The sequence below is a fragment of the Arvicanthis niloticus genome, chromosome 10 (assembly GCF_011762505.2).
Source record: "Arvicanthis niloticus isolate mArvNil1 chromosome 10, mArvNil1.pat.X, whole genome shotgun sequence".
Lineage (NCBI taxonomy): Eukaryota > Metazoa > Chordata > Mammalia > Rodentia > Muridae > Arvicanthis > Arvicanthis niloticus.
Genome location: NC_047667.1, coordinates 8,201,326 through 8,217,124, shown reverse-complemented (window position 1 = coordinate 8,217,124; position 15,799 = coordinate 8,201,326). Strand labels below are relative to the sequence as shown.

The following is a 15,799-nucleotide window of genomic DNA, read 5'->3' as shown; positions in this document are numbered from 1 at the left end:
CAACACTCCAACCTAGCTGACACCAAGACTAAGTGAAAGGCAGTGAAGTATCAGCCTTACAAGTAAAAGAGCAGGGGTTTCCCAGGCAAGACAGTCCGTTCATTCTGCTGTGAGACAGAAGGATGCTCTGAGGTACAGCACCCGCCATTCAATCAGCTGCCACCCACTTCAGGACCAGGCCAGTGCTTTCTTGTCTTGCCCTCCCATCCTGCCTTTGAGAGCCAGCCATCTCACACACACACATCTTCTCTTAACCAGAATCAATGTTCCTTGGAGGCTGAGATGGGCGCTCCCTGTCCTCTTGGTAACAGTGTAGAAGGGCATCTCTGAGAGTCACATCAGGCTATCTGGGAGCTGGTACCCGGCCACGTTTCTGACTTCTACCTGGAACACTAGGAACTTCACATATTCCGCCCTTAGGTGACTCATTTACTTGTTCATGCAACAAATACTGGGGTGTCCATTGTATGCTTAGCTCAGAGCTAACTAGATGCTGAATTCAAAGGCTGCTTCCCTCTGGAGCTTGAAGCCTAAGTAATAGGCAAGCCAAAAATACAACTGGCAAAATTAAGGGGGTAAACCCACTTCTCACTGTGCCTTACTCCTCCCACCTCACAAGAGAGAGGTCAGCAATCTTTTCAAAGCTCCCAGGCCCCAGATACTCCTTCAGAATCCTTCCCAAATTTACTCCAGACCACCACTACCCACAAATCAAAATGGAGACTAAACTAAAAGTCCAATTGTCACCTCAGGGCCAAACATGAGTAAAACTATCACTCACATTCAAATCGGTGGTTACTAAAGATCCAGATGCCTTAATGTCAATTCTTAAGATGTTTCCATCACCTTCCTTTTTAAAGCAACAAAGATCTTAGATGGCTGGGCAAGCCCATAAATAGGCTCATTGCGCAGGCTGCCAGGGTGTGCCCTGACTTGGGTACCACTTTATTGTGTCACAGCCACACCCTCTGCCATGACAGGTCCATGACAGGAAGCTTACAAGTTAGGGCAGAGGTATCGCTTTCATCTGGTTGTCTCTGAAGTTTCTGCAAGAGGATGAGTATTACATTCTTGGAAGAGTCCCAGTCACAAACGGCACTTGTGAAAACAGTACTGTAGGCTCTCTCCAAGGGGTGAGGTCTATGCAGTGTGGTCGTTTCAACCACACCCTATGAACAACAACCAGGCAGAAGAACACCCAAAGAAAGGACACTGTTCCTGGCACCTTTGTCTTCACCTAGAACTCTAGACAGGATGCCCTTTTTGTCATTGATACACTCCAGGTCAACTAACTCCCCCGTTCTCCTCTCAGTAGTGCCAATGCTAGTTATGGCTCCTATCCTGGTTATATGTAAGAGACCTGCAACCTGGCTGGCTATGAGCAGCTGAACACCAACAAAGCACTCTACAGACACTCAAGTAGTGCCTTTCATCTGCTAGCTTCGAACACAGCAATTTAAGAGGCAATTCTAAGGACACAGATGCTCAGAACAGGCAGTGTGGCAGGAGCAGGGAGAACTTTCCGAATACCATCAGAATAGGGGTCTAGGCCACATTACCTCTGGCTAAGGGTATGAGATGAGTGGTTAGCATCACCTCATTTGCATTCTAACAGGACTACTCTGGGCCTAGTGCACTGGCTATTTTTGTGTAAGCTAGAGTAATGAGAGAGGAAGGAAACTAACTACCTTGAGGAAATGTCTCCATGAGATCCAGCTGTAAAGCATTTTCTCAATTAGTTATCAATAGGGGAGGATGTGGGTAGTGCCATCCCTGGGCTGGTGGTCCTGGGATCTATAGGAAAGGCTGAGCAAGCCATGTGAAACAAGCCACTAAGCAGAGCCCCTCCATGGCCTCTTGCATCAGCTCCTGCCTCCAGGTTCCTGCCCTGTGTGAGTTCCTGTCTTGACTTGCTTTGGTGATGAACAGCAATGTGGAAGTGCAAGTTGAATTAACCCCTTTCTCCCCAACTTAGTGTTTGGTCATGGTATTTTGTTGAAGCAATCGAAACCCTAAGATAACCAGTAAGGTGCTACTTCTCTTATATCAGTTCTATACATTGAAAGTGACACTGCAGAATAGAAAACTAACCTTTGAGGATGTCTGCTACTTGTAGGCAGGCAGAACGGCTTCAGTGACTCAATCAAACTAAACACCTGCTGCACTAGGTGCTGGATGCACATAAGATACAGAACCACAAAATGGTAAGAGTGCTGAATGTCTCAATATCAATACCTTGCAAAGGTGTGGGACATTGCAGTGCTCTGAATAGGAATTGCCCCATAGGCTCATATCTGAATACTTGGTCCCCAGTTAATAGAAATGTTTGGAATAGATTAGAAGGTATGGTCTTGAAGGAGGTGTGTCACTGGGGATGGGCTTTGAGAATTCAAAAACCTGTGCCATTCCCATTAAACTCTGCAAACATAAGGAGTCAACTTCAGTGCTATGCCTTCCTTCCTGACTGCTGCCATGTTCGTCTGTCCCCCATCCCCTAAACTCCCACACTATCAAGGTCACAGATTGGAACCCTCTGGAACCATAAAGCCCCAACTAAATGCTTTTTTTTATTTTAAGTTGTCTTGCTCCCTGTGGTGGTTTGAATGAAAATGGCCCCCAAAGGCCCATAGGGAGTAGCACAATTAGGAGGTGTGGCCTTGTTGGAGGAAGTGTGGCCTTGTTGGAGGAGGTGTGGCCTTGTTGGAGGGGGTGTGGCCTTGTTGGGGGAGGTGTGGCCTTGTTGGAGGAGGTGTGGGGCTTTGAGGTTTCAGGTGCTCAAGGAAGGCCCAGTGTCTTCACACTTTCTTCTTGCTGCATGCTGATCCAGATGTAGAACTCTCAGCTCCTTCTCCAGTACCATGTCTGCCTTCATGCCACAGTGCTTCCCACCATGACAATGGACTAAACCTCTGAGCTCGTAAACACCCTCCAATTAAATGTTTTCTTTTATAACAGTTGCCATAGTGATGGTATCTTTTCACAGCAACAGAAATTCTAAGACACTTGTGATGGCTTGTAACAGTAATAAAAAAAAAGAACTAAGACAGAAGTTGGTATAAAGATATGAGCCAGTTCTGCGGTAAGGCCTGAGCATGCTCAGTTTTGGAGGAATGGAGAAGACTGGACTTCGGGCTAGGAAACTGGCTGAATGCTAGAAGCAGAGCTTATGGGTCAGTCATCCTAGCAGAAGCTTGGAGGACATCAGCACTCAGAGCAATGTGAACTATGGAGGCCCAGCTCCAGACATTTCTGAAAATAGTATTAACTAAAGACAATTCTTGCGCTTTCTGGCCCTGTCCTAAGAATCGCCTGAAGCTAAACTGAAGAGTTTTGGACTAATTTTGTTGGCAGAGGTTTCAAGACAGCCTAATATTGACTCTGATGTGTAGTTATTAGTGACCATCTTATGCAGATTTACAATTAAAAAGAGCAAGCGGGGGTTGGGGAGCAAAACATACAGTGAAGAAAAAAAAACAACAACACCAGGAAATTTAATGCTGGAGCTTTAGTTGGTGCTAAAAGAAATAAAGAAATGAGATAAAGGAAGTGATGTCCTCAAGGTGAGATTCGTCTAGCTGATGCTGAAACTTGTCAAGGAGAATGGCCTAAGGAATTATCTGTTCCTTGTGAGCAACAACAAATCAAAGTTTATACAAATGTAACTCAGGGACGTCTCCAGCAGGCAGCAGAAGCTCACAGACTTGGCCACATGGCATGAGAGTCACGAGGCACACAGGAGCAAGGGGCTCTGGAATCATTCTCAGTGGCTAAGAAGAGCTGCTGAGGCGAGGCCTGTGGTCACAGAGTCCCTGCATGGAATCCTGGAGAGGCTACTGTAGGACACTGTGAAAATGAGGCCGACTGCATGCAGACCTCAAGGTGTTAGAAATGCCGAGATGTTGGCCACGGCATATCTGCCAAGGAGAGCTGTATACAGACAGCAGAAACAGCCCAAGAGAGACAAATGTGTTGTAGTCAGACGAGCTGGAGGGGAAGAGACAATTCTTGTGATCTAGAGTTTGCCCTCCTGGTTTTCTGTCTCGCTTTGGTCCAGCATTTCCTCTCTACACTCCTTCTCTCCCTTTTGGGATGGTAATGGATATTCTGTGCCACTGTATTACAGAAGTATGTGAGTAGCTTCTGCATTTTACAGGGGTTACAATTGAGACATTGTCTTGACTCTAAGAAAAGACTTTGGACTTTTAAACTGCACCGGGCCTGTAATAGACTTATGTGGACTTTTGAAGATAGATTAAATGTGTTTTGCATTATGATATGGCTACAAGCCTATACGGGCCAAGGAGTGGAATAAGAATGGCCCCTAGAGGCATATATATTTGAATATTTGGTCCTCAGTTAATGGAAGTGTTTGAGAAGAATTAGAAAGTGTGGCCTTGAAGGATACATGTCCTGGGGGTAGGATTGGGGTTTTCAAAGACTCACTCCATTCTGTGTTTGCTTTCGAGGTGCACACACACATGCACGTGCCTGCCTGCATGCCTGCCTTGTGTTTGTGGGCTGGATGTAAGCTCTCAGACACTGCTCCAGCACCATGCCTACCTGACTGCTGCTATGCTCCCCAGCAAGATGATCATAGACTCTAACCCTCTGGAACCATGAGGCCCAATAAAATGCTTTATTGTATAAGTTACCTTGGTTATAGTGTTTGGTCATGGCAACAGAAAAGTAACTAAGACAGCTATGAATGAAGACAGAGGTCTGCATGAGCCATCATTAGCCATCTGAGCAGGATGGCAGGGTGGTGGGGGTGGGGAGGAGGAGGTGACTGTGAAAGCCAGAGGTCAACCTTGGGGGCCAGGCCTCAGACGCTAACCACTTTGCTTTCTGAGACAGAGTCTCACTGGCCCAGAGATCTTCAATTCATCTAGGCTGGTTGATAAGAGATCTGCTTGTCTACAACTCTCCAATATTTATGACTGCACGCACACACCACCACATCCAACTTTTAAAAGTGAGTTCTAAGGCTCAAACATAGGTTCTCAGGCTTGAAAGGAACACACTATACTGAGTCATGCCCCAGGCAAGTCTTATTTTTGAAGGAATAAAATAAAAAGCTTTCCACTGAAGTCTGATATGGAAAGGACATAACCAGCTTCATAATCATGCATTCTTTGAGTGAAATTCCTACATCAAAAACAGGAGCATGGGCCAAGATGAAACCTGAAAAGGAAGGGAGGGGACATAGGAAAAGTACCCAAAACATCCACAAAATGAATATTTAGTGTTAAATGAGTTGTTTTTAATTAATTAATTAATTAAAAAATAATAAAGGCATTTATAGTAAATGCCTTTATAGTAAAGGCATTTTCTGATAGTCTGAAATCTAAGCTCAATGCCCAGGTGCTCAAATGGAGAGAACTAATCCATGAAAATTGTCCTCTGACCTCCAAAAACAACAGAGACTCATATATACAAGAGATACAAATAAATACATTTTAAAACTTTGTTTTAAGCATTAAATAGAGAAAGTGACCACTTACCGGGACTGTGGCAGCCCTTTCTTACTGAGGTCTGCCCGCACACGCTCACCTACATGTCTATAAATCTCCACCAGACTGTTTATTGCTGCATCTCGAACCTAGACATAAAAGAAGAAATCTTGACGGTGCTTCGTGTCATTCCCCGGCCCTTCCCGAGAGAATCCAACACACAATATGCCAACCCGATTTATCGCCAGTACAGCTATGCATACAATCCCTGCACAGGCCAGACTAAGCCAGGACACACCTGGATGTGTTCACTCCCATAAAATGATCCCAAATGTTATAGAAAAAGTCCCCAGCTCTTTATACAGGTCCCCAAGTCCTCCCCATTCTTTAACATGTGACATCAAGAAACCAAAATTTTCAAAATAAAAACCAATAAACTATGCTACAAGACGAGCATCAGATACGTGGTAGTTTGAAGGAGACTAGCCCCCAGTTGGCTGAACTGCTTGGGAAGGATTGAGGGGCACACCCTTGTTGGAAGAGGTGTTTCACTGTGGGTGGGCTCTCAAAGCCCATGCCAGCCCTGGTTAGCTCTCTCTCTGCCTCATGCCTGTGGACCAACACATGAGCTCTCAGCTACTGCTGATGTGTGCCGTGCCTGCTGCATGCTGCCATGCTCCCTGCCATGACAGTCATGACCTCTAACCTTTCGAACCTGTAATCCCTACATAAACTCTTTCTTGTACGTTTCCTTGGTTATGGTGTCTTAGTAACTAAGACATTGTATAAGAAGATGATGTAAAGCGTCAGCTTCGTGTCTGAGGAGATTAAGACAAGCAGCTAAAATGAGCAATGGCCTGCTACAAGGGCCCTACATTCAAGGAGCTTACAAAAGCTAAAAAGAAGAAACATCACATACAAATTCTACTGCTAACAGAAGGCAGGATATGATCAATGTTGTCTAATACCAAAGATCACAACAGAAAGGTAGGAGCAGGGATGCTGGGTAAAGAGCTGGCCCTGTAGACACAAGGACCCAGGTGACCTCTAAAACTCATGTCAAAAACCAAGTAGGTACACACTTACAGTCCCAGCACTGGGACAACAGAGACAGATGGACCCTGCAGAATGATATCAAAGTTGTCCTCTGGCTTCCACACACATGCATGCCCCCCCCCCCCCGAACACACACGGGGGGGGGGCGGGGGGGGGAGAAGGGATGGAGGGGTCATGTCAGTGTTCAGAAGAAGTTTGACCTAGTGTCACATGACAGGTGATGGTAGCCATAAACCCTCTGTTCTCTTCTTCTTGTTGTCAATTGTAGGTTATTTACCTTAACTTTTAAATTTCATGCTTAAGCCACAAAAAGTCAAACGGGAGGGACAGGGGCTCTAAGGGGAGTTGGGGCTAGGGAGATGGTTAGGAATCTGTATGGCTCTTGCAGAAGACCTGAGTTCAGTTCCTGACACCCATGTCAGGCAGCTCACAACTGCTGTAACTCCAGCACCCATCCTTATTTCAACTCCTCAGGGTGTGTATTCACGAACACATCCCACACATACACATAAGAAAAATAAGCTAGTCTTTTTATAACACTTAGGACATCAGCTCAATGGCAGAACAGTGGATGGCTGAGCTGACTGGCATGAGGGAAGCAGGTGGCAGTTCATACTAGTTCATGCAGCGTGAATGCAGGATGCAGGGTGCTATGAGTGTAGAGAGGCAGCTCCAAAGGCAGATGTGGCTATGGGGTTTTCAGTGCTTAGTGAAGAGTCCCAACCTTTAAATTATGTCTACCACAGGGACTAAAAGCAGTCCTCAAGCAACAGCCTCATTTTCCACGTGACAAGTGACGGAGGTAAGAAGAAACATACAGAAGTAATCCAGATTTTCTTATTAAAAGCCCATGGCTTAAACTACTACTACAAGGTGTGCCGCAGGTGGCCCCTAAGGTACATTTCATTAAAAAAAAATTCACTGGCTTTATTTTTATTTATTTTTGTAATTTAAAATTTTTATGTGTATTAGTGATTTGTCTTGCATGTACATATGTGCACTTCGTGTGTGTCTGAAACCTTTGGAGGGCAGAAGAGGGCACCAGATCGCCCAACCTAGAGTTCTGGAGAATTGTGAGCAGCCATTGAGTGCTAGGAACTGAACTCAGGTTCTCTAGAAGAGTGCAAGTGTTCCTAACTGCTAAGCCATCTCACCAGTCCCTAATTTTTATTTCTGAGATAGAATGTCCCTACACAGACCTTGCTGACCTGGAACTCACTATGTAGAGACGCTGGCCTTGACCTCCGAGATACACCTGTCTACTTCACAAGTGCTGAGACTTGTGAAGCAAGTGACACCATATGTGGCACCTTTTTTACATATACAGAATCTTTACCATAGTTGCTTAGGACAGTTAAATACAACCCCACTTAAAGGCATGATTTTCACATTTAAGCAGCATTACTGCTACTGAGGATCAGACCAGGAGTGACTGACTTCGGGTAAAGAACACTGCTGATAATGCATGTTACCTACCAGGGGTCCCAAGATTTGGTACATGGAAAATACACACATATGAATATTGTGAAGACCTAGCAGTACAGTAAAGAATTGTCACTTATTTAGAACAGCAGTTAAGGGATTCTCAAAACCCCATTCCATGTTGCAGGTGTGGGATTTCTGCAAATGCAATGTCTGTCTCAGACTGGGGAGCCTTCTAGTAACCTGGGCCCAACAGTAATGCCGGAGCTGGGCCCACTCACCTCCAGAGCACTCACAGGAAAACTCAAAAAGCACATGCTACAGCCCTAACAGGCAAGTGGGCTCAGGACGCAAGTGTCCCCCAGCATCAGATGTATAAGGCCAGGACATGTGTTTACTCTAGGCTTTTTGTGTTGGCCCAGGTAGTTCAAGGTTTGATATATTCTCCTAAAGTGGTACTCATACTGTCTCTAATATCAAACTTGAAAACAACTGAGGCAAGGTGTCCAGAACGTAGGATTGTGCTGATCATGTGATATTTTAACCCAAGTTACTCCAGAATAAGGAGAACCTTGCCAAATCCCAGAGAGATCTCACACATTACCTCTGCTCTGGACCTCAACAGGAAAGTGGAATCAGGGAACAAACAACCTTTCTAGTTCAGGCCAGTTCTCAGTGTTGTGTGTTATGTTTGCTAACTCATCATCCCTGGACAGAAAACATCCAGAGTGAAACCTGGGAAGCAGCAGGTGAGTTCTCAGGCTCCTCTGTTTAAGGGAACAAGGACATGGATTTCCAATTTCTAAGTATTAACATGTTACTGCCAGTGCCCCTCCAAATCTATGGCACCTGAGCCTCTGAGCAGAAGAGGCTGAAGCCACCCCCAGCACGCAGCAGAGGCTGGCCAGGTGGACCTCCATAACAGGAAATACAAATGTAGAACAAGGCCAAAGGCCTGAAGATGAGAAGTGGAGGCAAGAGCTCGGACATCTTCCTGGGAAACTGCTGCGGCCGCTCTCTGTTCCTTTTGGGTTGTCTTTAGTATTGAGATGGATTTTATGTAGATGAGTGCTTCGTTCAGACGGCTGTCTGTGCACCAGCGTTGTACTCTTAGCCATCTCCCCAGTTAACTGGTACACTATAAAGTATGGTTCAGTCCACGGAAATCTCTATGGAGTGTGTTGAGTGGCCACTACATTTGCTGTAACACTTTATAAACGCCACTGGTTAGCTAATCCTCTACTCACCATCAGAGGTCCACGGAGGGACCTCCCACCTGCTGCACACGCATACCAGAATGCACCTCCCACCTGCTGCACACGCATACCAGGATGCACCTCCCACCCGCTGCACACGCATACCAGGATGCACCTCCCACCTGCTGCACACGCATACCAGAATGCACCTCCCACCTGCTGCACACGCATACCAGAATGCACCTTCCCAGGATGCAGATGTTCTTCCACTCACCTGGCTGTTGGGATCTCCCAGTAGGTTACATATATGTGGCACGATCTTGCTTAGTGTTAGAGTCTGGGCCCCAGAGCTGGAAATGAAAGGCATGTGTGAGACCAAGGAAAGAAAGAGGCCAATGCCCACACCTGCCCTTAACTCCTCACACAAGGTTTCCTCTATTCTACTCAAGATGGCCTACAGAGCTCCCAGGACCCATCTGCAGTGCTCAGGCCCTTCAATGGCCTGACCTTGACGGCTACACCAGGGCCTGTGCCTTGACAGCATGCTTGCCTCAGACCCTAGCTCTGCTGTGTCAGGTTGCACTTTCTGCTCTGTCAAACTCAGTGAACCAACCAAACTCCTTCAGGGTTCCCTCTGGAGGAGCCTGCAGACGCTCTGTTAGCGCTGCTGACGCAACAGTGCCAAGATGGCTGGCAGCAGGGCATCTGATTCCACACTGCTCTACTGGGGGTGTCAACCTTGTGGCCTTCCTTGAGGTTTGTTTACTTTTACTTTTATTTATATGCATGTCGGTCTGTATGCACACAAGGGAATGTCAGGTCCTCTAAAGGGAAATGTATAGACAGTTGATAGTCACCTGATATTGATTCTGAGAACCAAACTCGGGTCCTCTGAAAGAGAAGCACTTAACCTTTAAGCACTTAACAACACTCCAGCCTGTCAGCCACTTTCTCTGTCCCAATGCTGATGTCACAGACACCCTTTGTGAATACATGGTATAAAACAGCACAGAGAAATCTGAAAATTATTTCATCAGTTTCTTTTAAAACTTAAAAATGGGGTGTGGGTTGGAGGGATGACTCAGTGGTTAAGAGCACATGCTGCTCTTCCAGAAGACCCAGCTCAGTGCCCAGCGCCCACATGGCAGTTCACGGCCATCTGTGCTCCAGTTCCAGGGCTCTAATGCCCTCGTCTAGCCTCCAAGGGCACCAAGCACACATGTGGCACACAGATGTAGATGCAGGCAAAACTTCCAAACATAACAAACCAACAAGCAAATAATAGGCTTAGAAAATGACCCTACTATTGTACTCTTACTCAAGAGAACTGAAAATTTACACTTTTGCATTAATTTGTATTCATGTCCATAGCCATTTTACTCCTAGGAAGCCCAAACTTGAAGTCACCCGTATTTTCTTCAATGGGTAAATGGCTAACTAAACTGGGCTACATCTGTAGTAAATATTCTACACCGTACAGTCCATCTGTACACCAAACCAAAGACTCTAAACAAACGGATTCTACTCAGCATTGAGACAAAGTGAGTCTCATACAGTGCTGTACAGTGGTTCTTTCTAGCAGTTTCTACAGGGTACAAAGTCTTACCACTGCCCAGCTGGAGGAGAGCAGCTACGTCCCAGTACATTTCTTCCCAACTACCTGTAGATCTAATTAATTACTTCAGAATATACGGTGCTGTTGCTGGTGTTTTTTTATTTTTTATTTTTAATTTTGTTTTGTTTTTATAGCTTTAGCCAAGGGGCTAGAAATGTAGTTCAAATTTTAGAGTGCTTCCGCATACACATGGTGGACTGTGTCAGTGATCCCAGCTGTTAAGGCATGGAGGCAGGAGGATCAGAAAATACTCAGTTACAAAAGGAATCTAAGACAGAAGGGCTGCATGAGACCTTATCTTTTCTTGAATGAAAGAAAAGAAAAGGCAAGGGAGGAGGGAGGAAGAAAGAGGGAGAGGGAAGGAAGGAAAGAAGGAAGGAACAAACAAACAAAGGGAAAGTTCTAGTTAAACAGAGTTTGCAGGTTTACCCCAGACTTACGCATTGAGTGTTGCAATAAGGCAGAGGCAGATGCCCTCTCTTGTGCGGAAGTTTTTGTGTTTGAAGCCTCCGAGCATTCTGTCCCACACATACTGCAGGTGACAAGAGACAGGTAAGAAAGTGAAGGACTCTGCAACTTCTTCACAGTAAGACAGGAGTCAACAAAACAAGAGCCTCTCAGCAGGAACCAACTGGCCCCATCCCCACCCCCAGGGTCCTCTCACAATCACACTGACATAAGACAAGGTACTACTTTATTATGCACAGGCAGATAAAGTGTGAAAAGCATGTGTACTTATGTAACACCACTGGATCCTCTCAGCGGCCCTGAGAAGGTCTAACCACCCCATTTTATGACTGAGCACAGTAGGGACACACACTGCTTTCTGTCTGGAACACTTCTCCTCACTGAAGCTCACTTCAGCATCTGTTTTATCTCCCCAGGGAAACCGCTGTTGGCTGCCCCAGATGCATCCCCTAACAATGGTCAGTGGGACCCTGAAAGACAGGCTGGTCCACCCATTCTAGCAAGCCCAGCTAACTATCACACAGGAACCCACAGTCCTAGCCAGGCCTACTGGCTCCTCTGATACCACCAGCTGCCTCCTTCCAGAGAAATGGAGAGCCAGGCAGGGAAGTAGGCTAAAGGGCCTAACAGATTAATCAAACACTCAACACCCAAGTCCAACCCACTAATGTATTCAGATGAAATAAATATTCTGGTAGTTATGTATTTAGATATCTCATATGATGAGGGGCTGTGGGCGATAAGAATGTTCATGTCTGTACTGACTGGTTTTATGCCAGGTTGATACAAGCTACAGTCATCAGAGAGGGAGTCTCAATTGAGAAAATGTCTCCATGAGATCCAGCTGTAAGGCATTTTCTTAATTAGTGGTCAATGTGGGAAGGACCCAGCACATTGTGGGTGATGCCATTCTTGGGCTGGAAGTCCAAGTCACGTGAAGAAAGCCAGTAAGCAGCAACCCCTCCACGGTCTCTGCATTAGCTCCTGCCTCCAGGGTTCCTGCCCGGTGTGAGTTCCTGTCCTGACTCCCTTCACTGATGAACAGTGCTGTGGAAGCCTAAACTGAATAAACCCTTCCCTCCCCAACTTGCTTTTTGGTCAGTGTTTGTTGAAGCAATAGAAACTCTCAGATAATTTCTAACCCATTAGCTTAAGAGAAACTAAGCCCAGGGAGCTGCACACAGGGTTTGTGCAGACAGTCCCACTTCCCTTGCCCTACCTGGGGATTGGCAGCTTGATCCATGATCTTTAGCAGCAGGGTTTGGTCTTGCTCCCTCACGGAGTCCTTAGCATCTCCCAGTCTGTCTATTAGACTTGGCAACACTGGAAACCAAAATGGAAATGGATTAGATGGGAATGACCTTGGGATCCTTGGTCGCCTCCGCTCACCTGCAGTTAGCTGGCCTAAGGTAGCTAGCTGTTCCAAAGCCAGGGCTGGGGAGGAACGGTGTCTATAACCTCTGCACTCGGGCGGGATACAAAGGCAGGAGAATCGGGAGTTTAAGGTCATCCTTTGCAGACAATGTTCAAGGCCAGCCAACACTGTTTGTCACCCAGTGTAGAAGGCCCATCGTCCCCTGAGGGTTTCTGTGCAGTTAACTGCTGGTGGGACAGTGATACACTCTCATCAACGGTTACGTTATGGATAAGGACCCACCTTTAAACATCCTTCAGCTGTGCTTCTGTAAGCTACCCTAATGAGACTCAGACTCGGAAGGGTCACAGGAGAAAAAAAGATGCGAATGCAGAAGGAGCTGAGCGGACAAGGAAGGGTATCAGGCAGGTGAGAGGGGACAGAGGCAACTGCAGGAGCGGGGGTGTGGCTGAAACACTGTATGTAGGGAAACTCATGCCGGTCACTGACATATGCTAATAAAAACATTAAGCAACAGACCAGCATGCTTCGATGACACTGGGTACATTTTACTTACGGCATACACAAGACACACACCACATGCACACACTGGCATGGCCAGCCCACCGTGCCTATCCCAACCCTGTGTGGCCTCTTGTGAGAATGCTCAAGAGTTGATGTAGGAGGGAAACAGGAAAGGGTTCAAACATCAGATTCCTAGCAGCTAAGTTTTAGGGTCCCACCATTTTATCAGCGAGCACACTGACCACACAACTACAGAAAAAGAAAAGGACAGACACTGGTAATGAACGATACTGAGAAATTCCAGCTGACACTGCGGCTCAGTGGTTAGTGTTTGGCTGGCACACCGAGGACATAGGTTCTATCTACTCACTGCGTACACAAAAAGGAAGGAAGAGAATCTCTACTGAGACAGTTGTGTAAACAGAACTGCTCAGTGTTTACATCGCCACCATGAAACACTGAGTTAGTGACAGCTAAACCGGGAAAATCCAACGGGCTCCTTTTTTGTAGGACTTTTTCAAAGAAAACTGCCTCTCGAAGGAGGCTGTGGGGACAATACGTCCTGGCTGGCATCAAGTTAATGACTAAGCTTGCATAAAATCCTCAACTGGCAACATTTCATATTCGAGGGTCACAGCAGGATGGAATAATTCGGGATTAGAGAGAAAGGTACCAGTTTAGAGGCAGTGAGGCCATGATGTGTGATGAGTCCAGGGCAGGAGGGAAGGTTGAGAGTCTGCTGGTCAAGTCTCACCTGTGCCGATTTGCGCCTTGAACCGGTCCTGCAGTCTAGTCACCAGTGCCGACAGAATGTCCATGCCCAAGAGAACCACCTGCAACGGCAAACAAGCACAGCGTCAGCGGTGCAGCGGGGCGGCGTTGGCATGGCTGGTCCCCGCGGGCGCCTGACGACTGAGAAGCCTGAGCTGGCTGGCCAGAAAAGGATGCTTGGCACGGAAAAACCGGCTACGGTTTGGAAGAAAAACTCGCCGAAACGGAACTACACAGAAGCAGCACGACTTAGAGGAGCCCCCAACAGCCCGGCCCACTGCGGCCCCGCCCCATCCTAGAGTTGCGTATGCAAATTAACTAGGTCGCAGCATTTAAAAAAAAAAAAAAAAGGCCAACTCTAAAGCCTCCCTCCGGCCCCGCCCAGAGAGGCGTGTATGCAAATTTTCAGGCTTGTGCCGCGCGGCCTTCTGGGTAAAGACGCGCAGGCTTCAGGAAGCCCCTCGGGAGTTTCAGGAAAGCAGCGAGGGTATTCAGAGTGAAAAGAAGCAGTCGCAGAAAATACTATACACAGGCGGGTTGGGGCAGGCGTCCTGAGGCGGTCACCGCAACCATACCCGGACTTAGAGTTTTCTGGCTGCCGGGCGCGCGTGGTTGCAGGCAACCATCCTTTTCTTGGGGTTGCGCTACTGTCCAATGAACGGATAGTGAGGGCAGTACTGCTAACGCCTGACAACACACCTGCATCGGTTAGAGCTCTGCTTTACCTTGGTGCAATTTTTGGAAAAACCACAAAACCTCTTTTCCTTGCCTGAACGTTTAAAGACATAAGAGGAACGATATCTGCGCTATCCCTACCCGCAGCCTCTCTACCCACAGTCCCTCCACTGTTCGCCAGAGGGCAGTCGGACATTATGGACAATTTCTCACTAATACTTTAAACGCTCCCTTTGGCAGAATTTTGCAATAGTAATGTAACCTCTAGAGGGTTCCGTATTTGTGTTTTCATTCAGTTTACAAACGAATCTACACTAGTTCAAACACCAAACCAGCACCGGGAGGAATTGGATACTTGAAAGTGTGTAAGTCTTGAGGTGTGGAACCCTGGACTGGCCTGCAGCTTAGCATGTAGCACATGCTGGCCTCAAACTTGTAGCTCCCAATGCTGAAATTAAAGGCATGTGCCTCTCCCCCTCCCCCTCCTTTTTTTCTCTCAACTTTAAAAATAGTTCTATTTGTGAGCATTTTCTTTACAACAAACAAACAAAAAAAAAAAAACTGATTTTACTTTCGAGCCACAGGATTTAAGTTTCCTTGGTTTGGCTTCCTTCCAAAGAGCACAGTAGGGATGGGAGGTGATTTTACAGTGCAGAAACCTGACAAACCATTACCTCAGCCAGATGACCAGGGTCAGCTTAAACGATGCTAAGTCATGCTGGTGATGTAAGCTTAGTATGTAATGTAATGCACACTTCACCCCTGTGACAGACAGTCTCTTAAAGCCTACGAAGCTGTGAGTAATCCAAGGGAAAGTAACACCTGCCCAGTGCTCCACTGTTAAGGTCAAAGCCAAGGAGAGCTGAAAAACTGCCACAGTGAAAACAATTGTTTATAGTTTCATAATTTGCCTGGGAGAAGGACATTCCAAAGTTTTTTTTTTTTTTTTTGAAAGAACCAAATAATAAACCAAATTAAGAGCCAAACAATGGGCTCCGTTTAAAGTGTACTGTACACAGCGCAAGGGAAATTAAGCAGGAGGGAAGCCGGGGAAAGTCCATGCACAACACAAGGAGGCAAAGGGGCAGAGAACCCCAAAGGGCAGGTGCTCAGCAGACAGACAGACCTCCGACAGAGCGAGTGGGTAAAAAGAACAGCTGGCATTCACTAGCGGCTACTACAAAGGGAAAGGGAGGGAGGGAGGAAGGGAGGAAGGGAGGAGGGAGGGATTGACGGAAGAGCAAGGGAGGCAGGAAGTGACAGTGCA

At 46.7% G+C, this 15,799-nt stretch overlaps 1 protein-coding gene and 1 non-coding gene across 27 annotated transcripts in view; one reads left to right on the top strand and one right to left on the bottom strand.

Moving 5' to 3' along the window:
* The window catches only part of Clasp1 (cytoplasmic linker associated protein 1), a 222,816-nt gene that overhangs the window by 142,178 nt on the left and 64,839 nt on the right, over positions 1–15,799 (bottom strand). For all 26 annotated transcript variants that reach the window (XM_076941001.1, XM_076941002.1, XM_076941004.1 and 23 more), the window contains exons 3-7: positions 13,841–13,919; positions 12,427–12,530; positions 11,180–11,271; positions 9,399–9,474; positions 5,502–5,599 (exon numbers count right to left, since the gene is read on the bottom strand). In XM_076941001.1, the coding sequence (XP_076797116.1) occupies positions 5,502–5,599; positions 9,399–9,474; positions 11,180–11,271; positions 12,427–12,530; positions 13,841–13,919 (449 nt within the window). The remainder of the gene's footprint in view (positions 1–5,501; positions 5,600–9,398; positions 9,475–11,179; positions 11,272–12,426; positions 12,531–13,840; positions 13,920–15,799) is intronic.
* Positions 14,479–14,603, top strand: LOC117716678 (U4atac minor spliceosomal RNA). The gene has a single exon (XR_004607784.1). It is a non-coding gene; the product is annotated as a U4atac minor spliceosomal RNA (small nuclear RNA).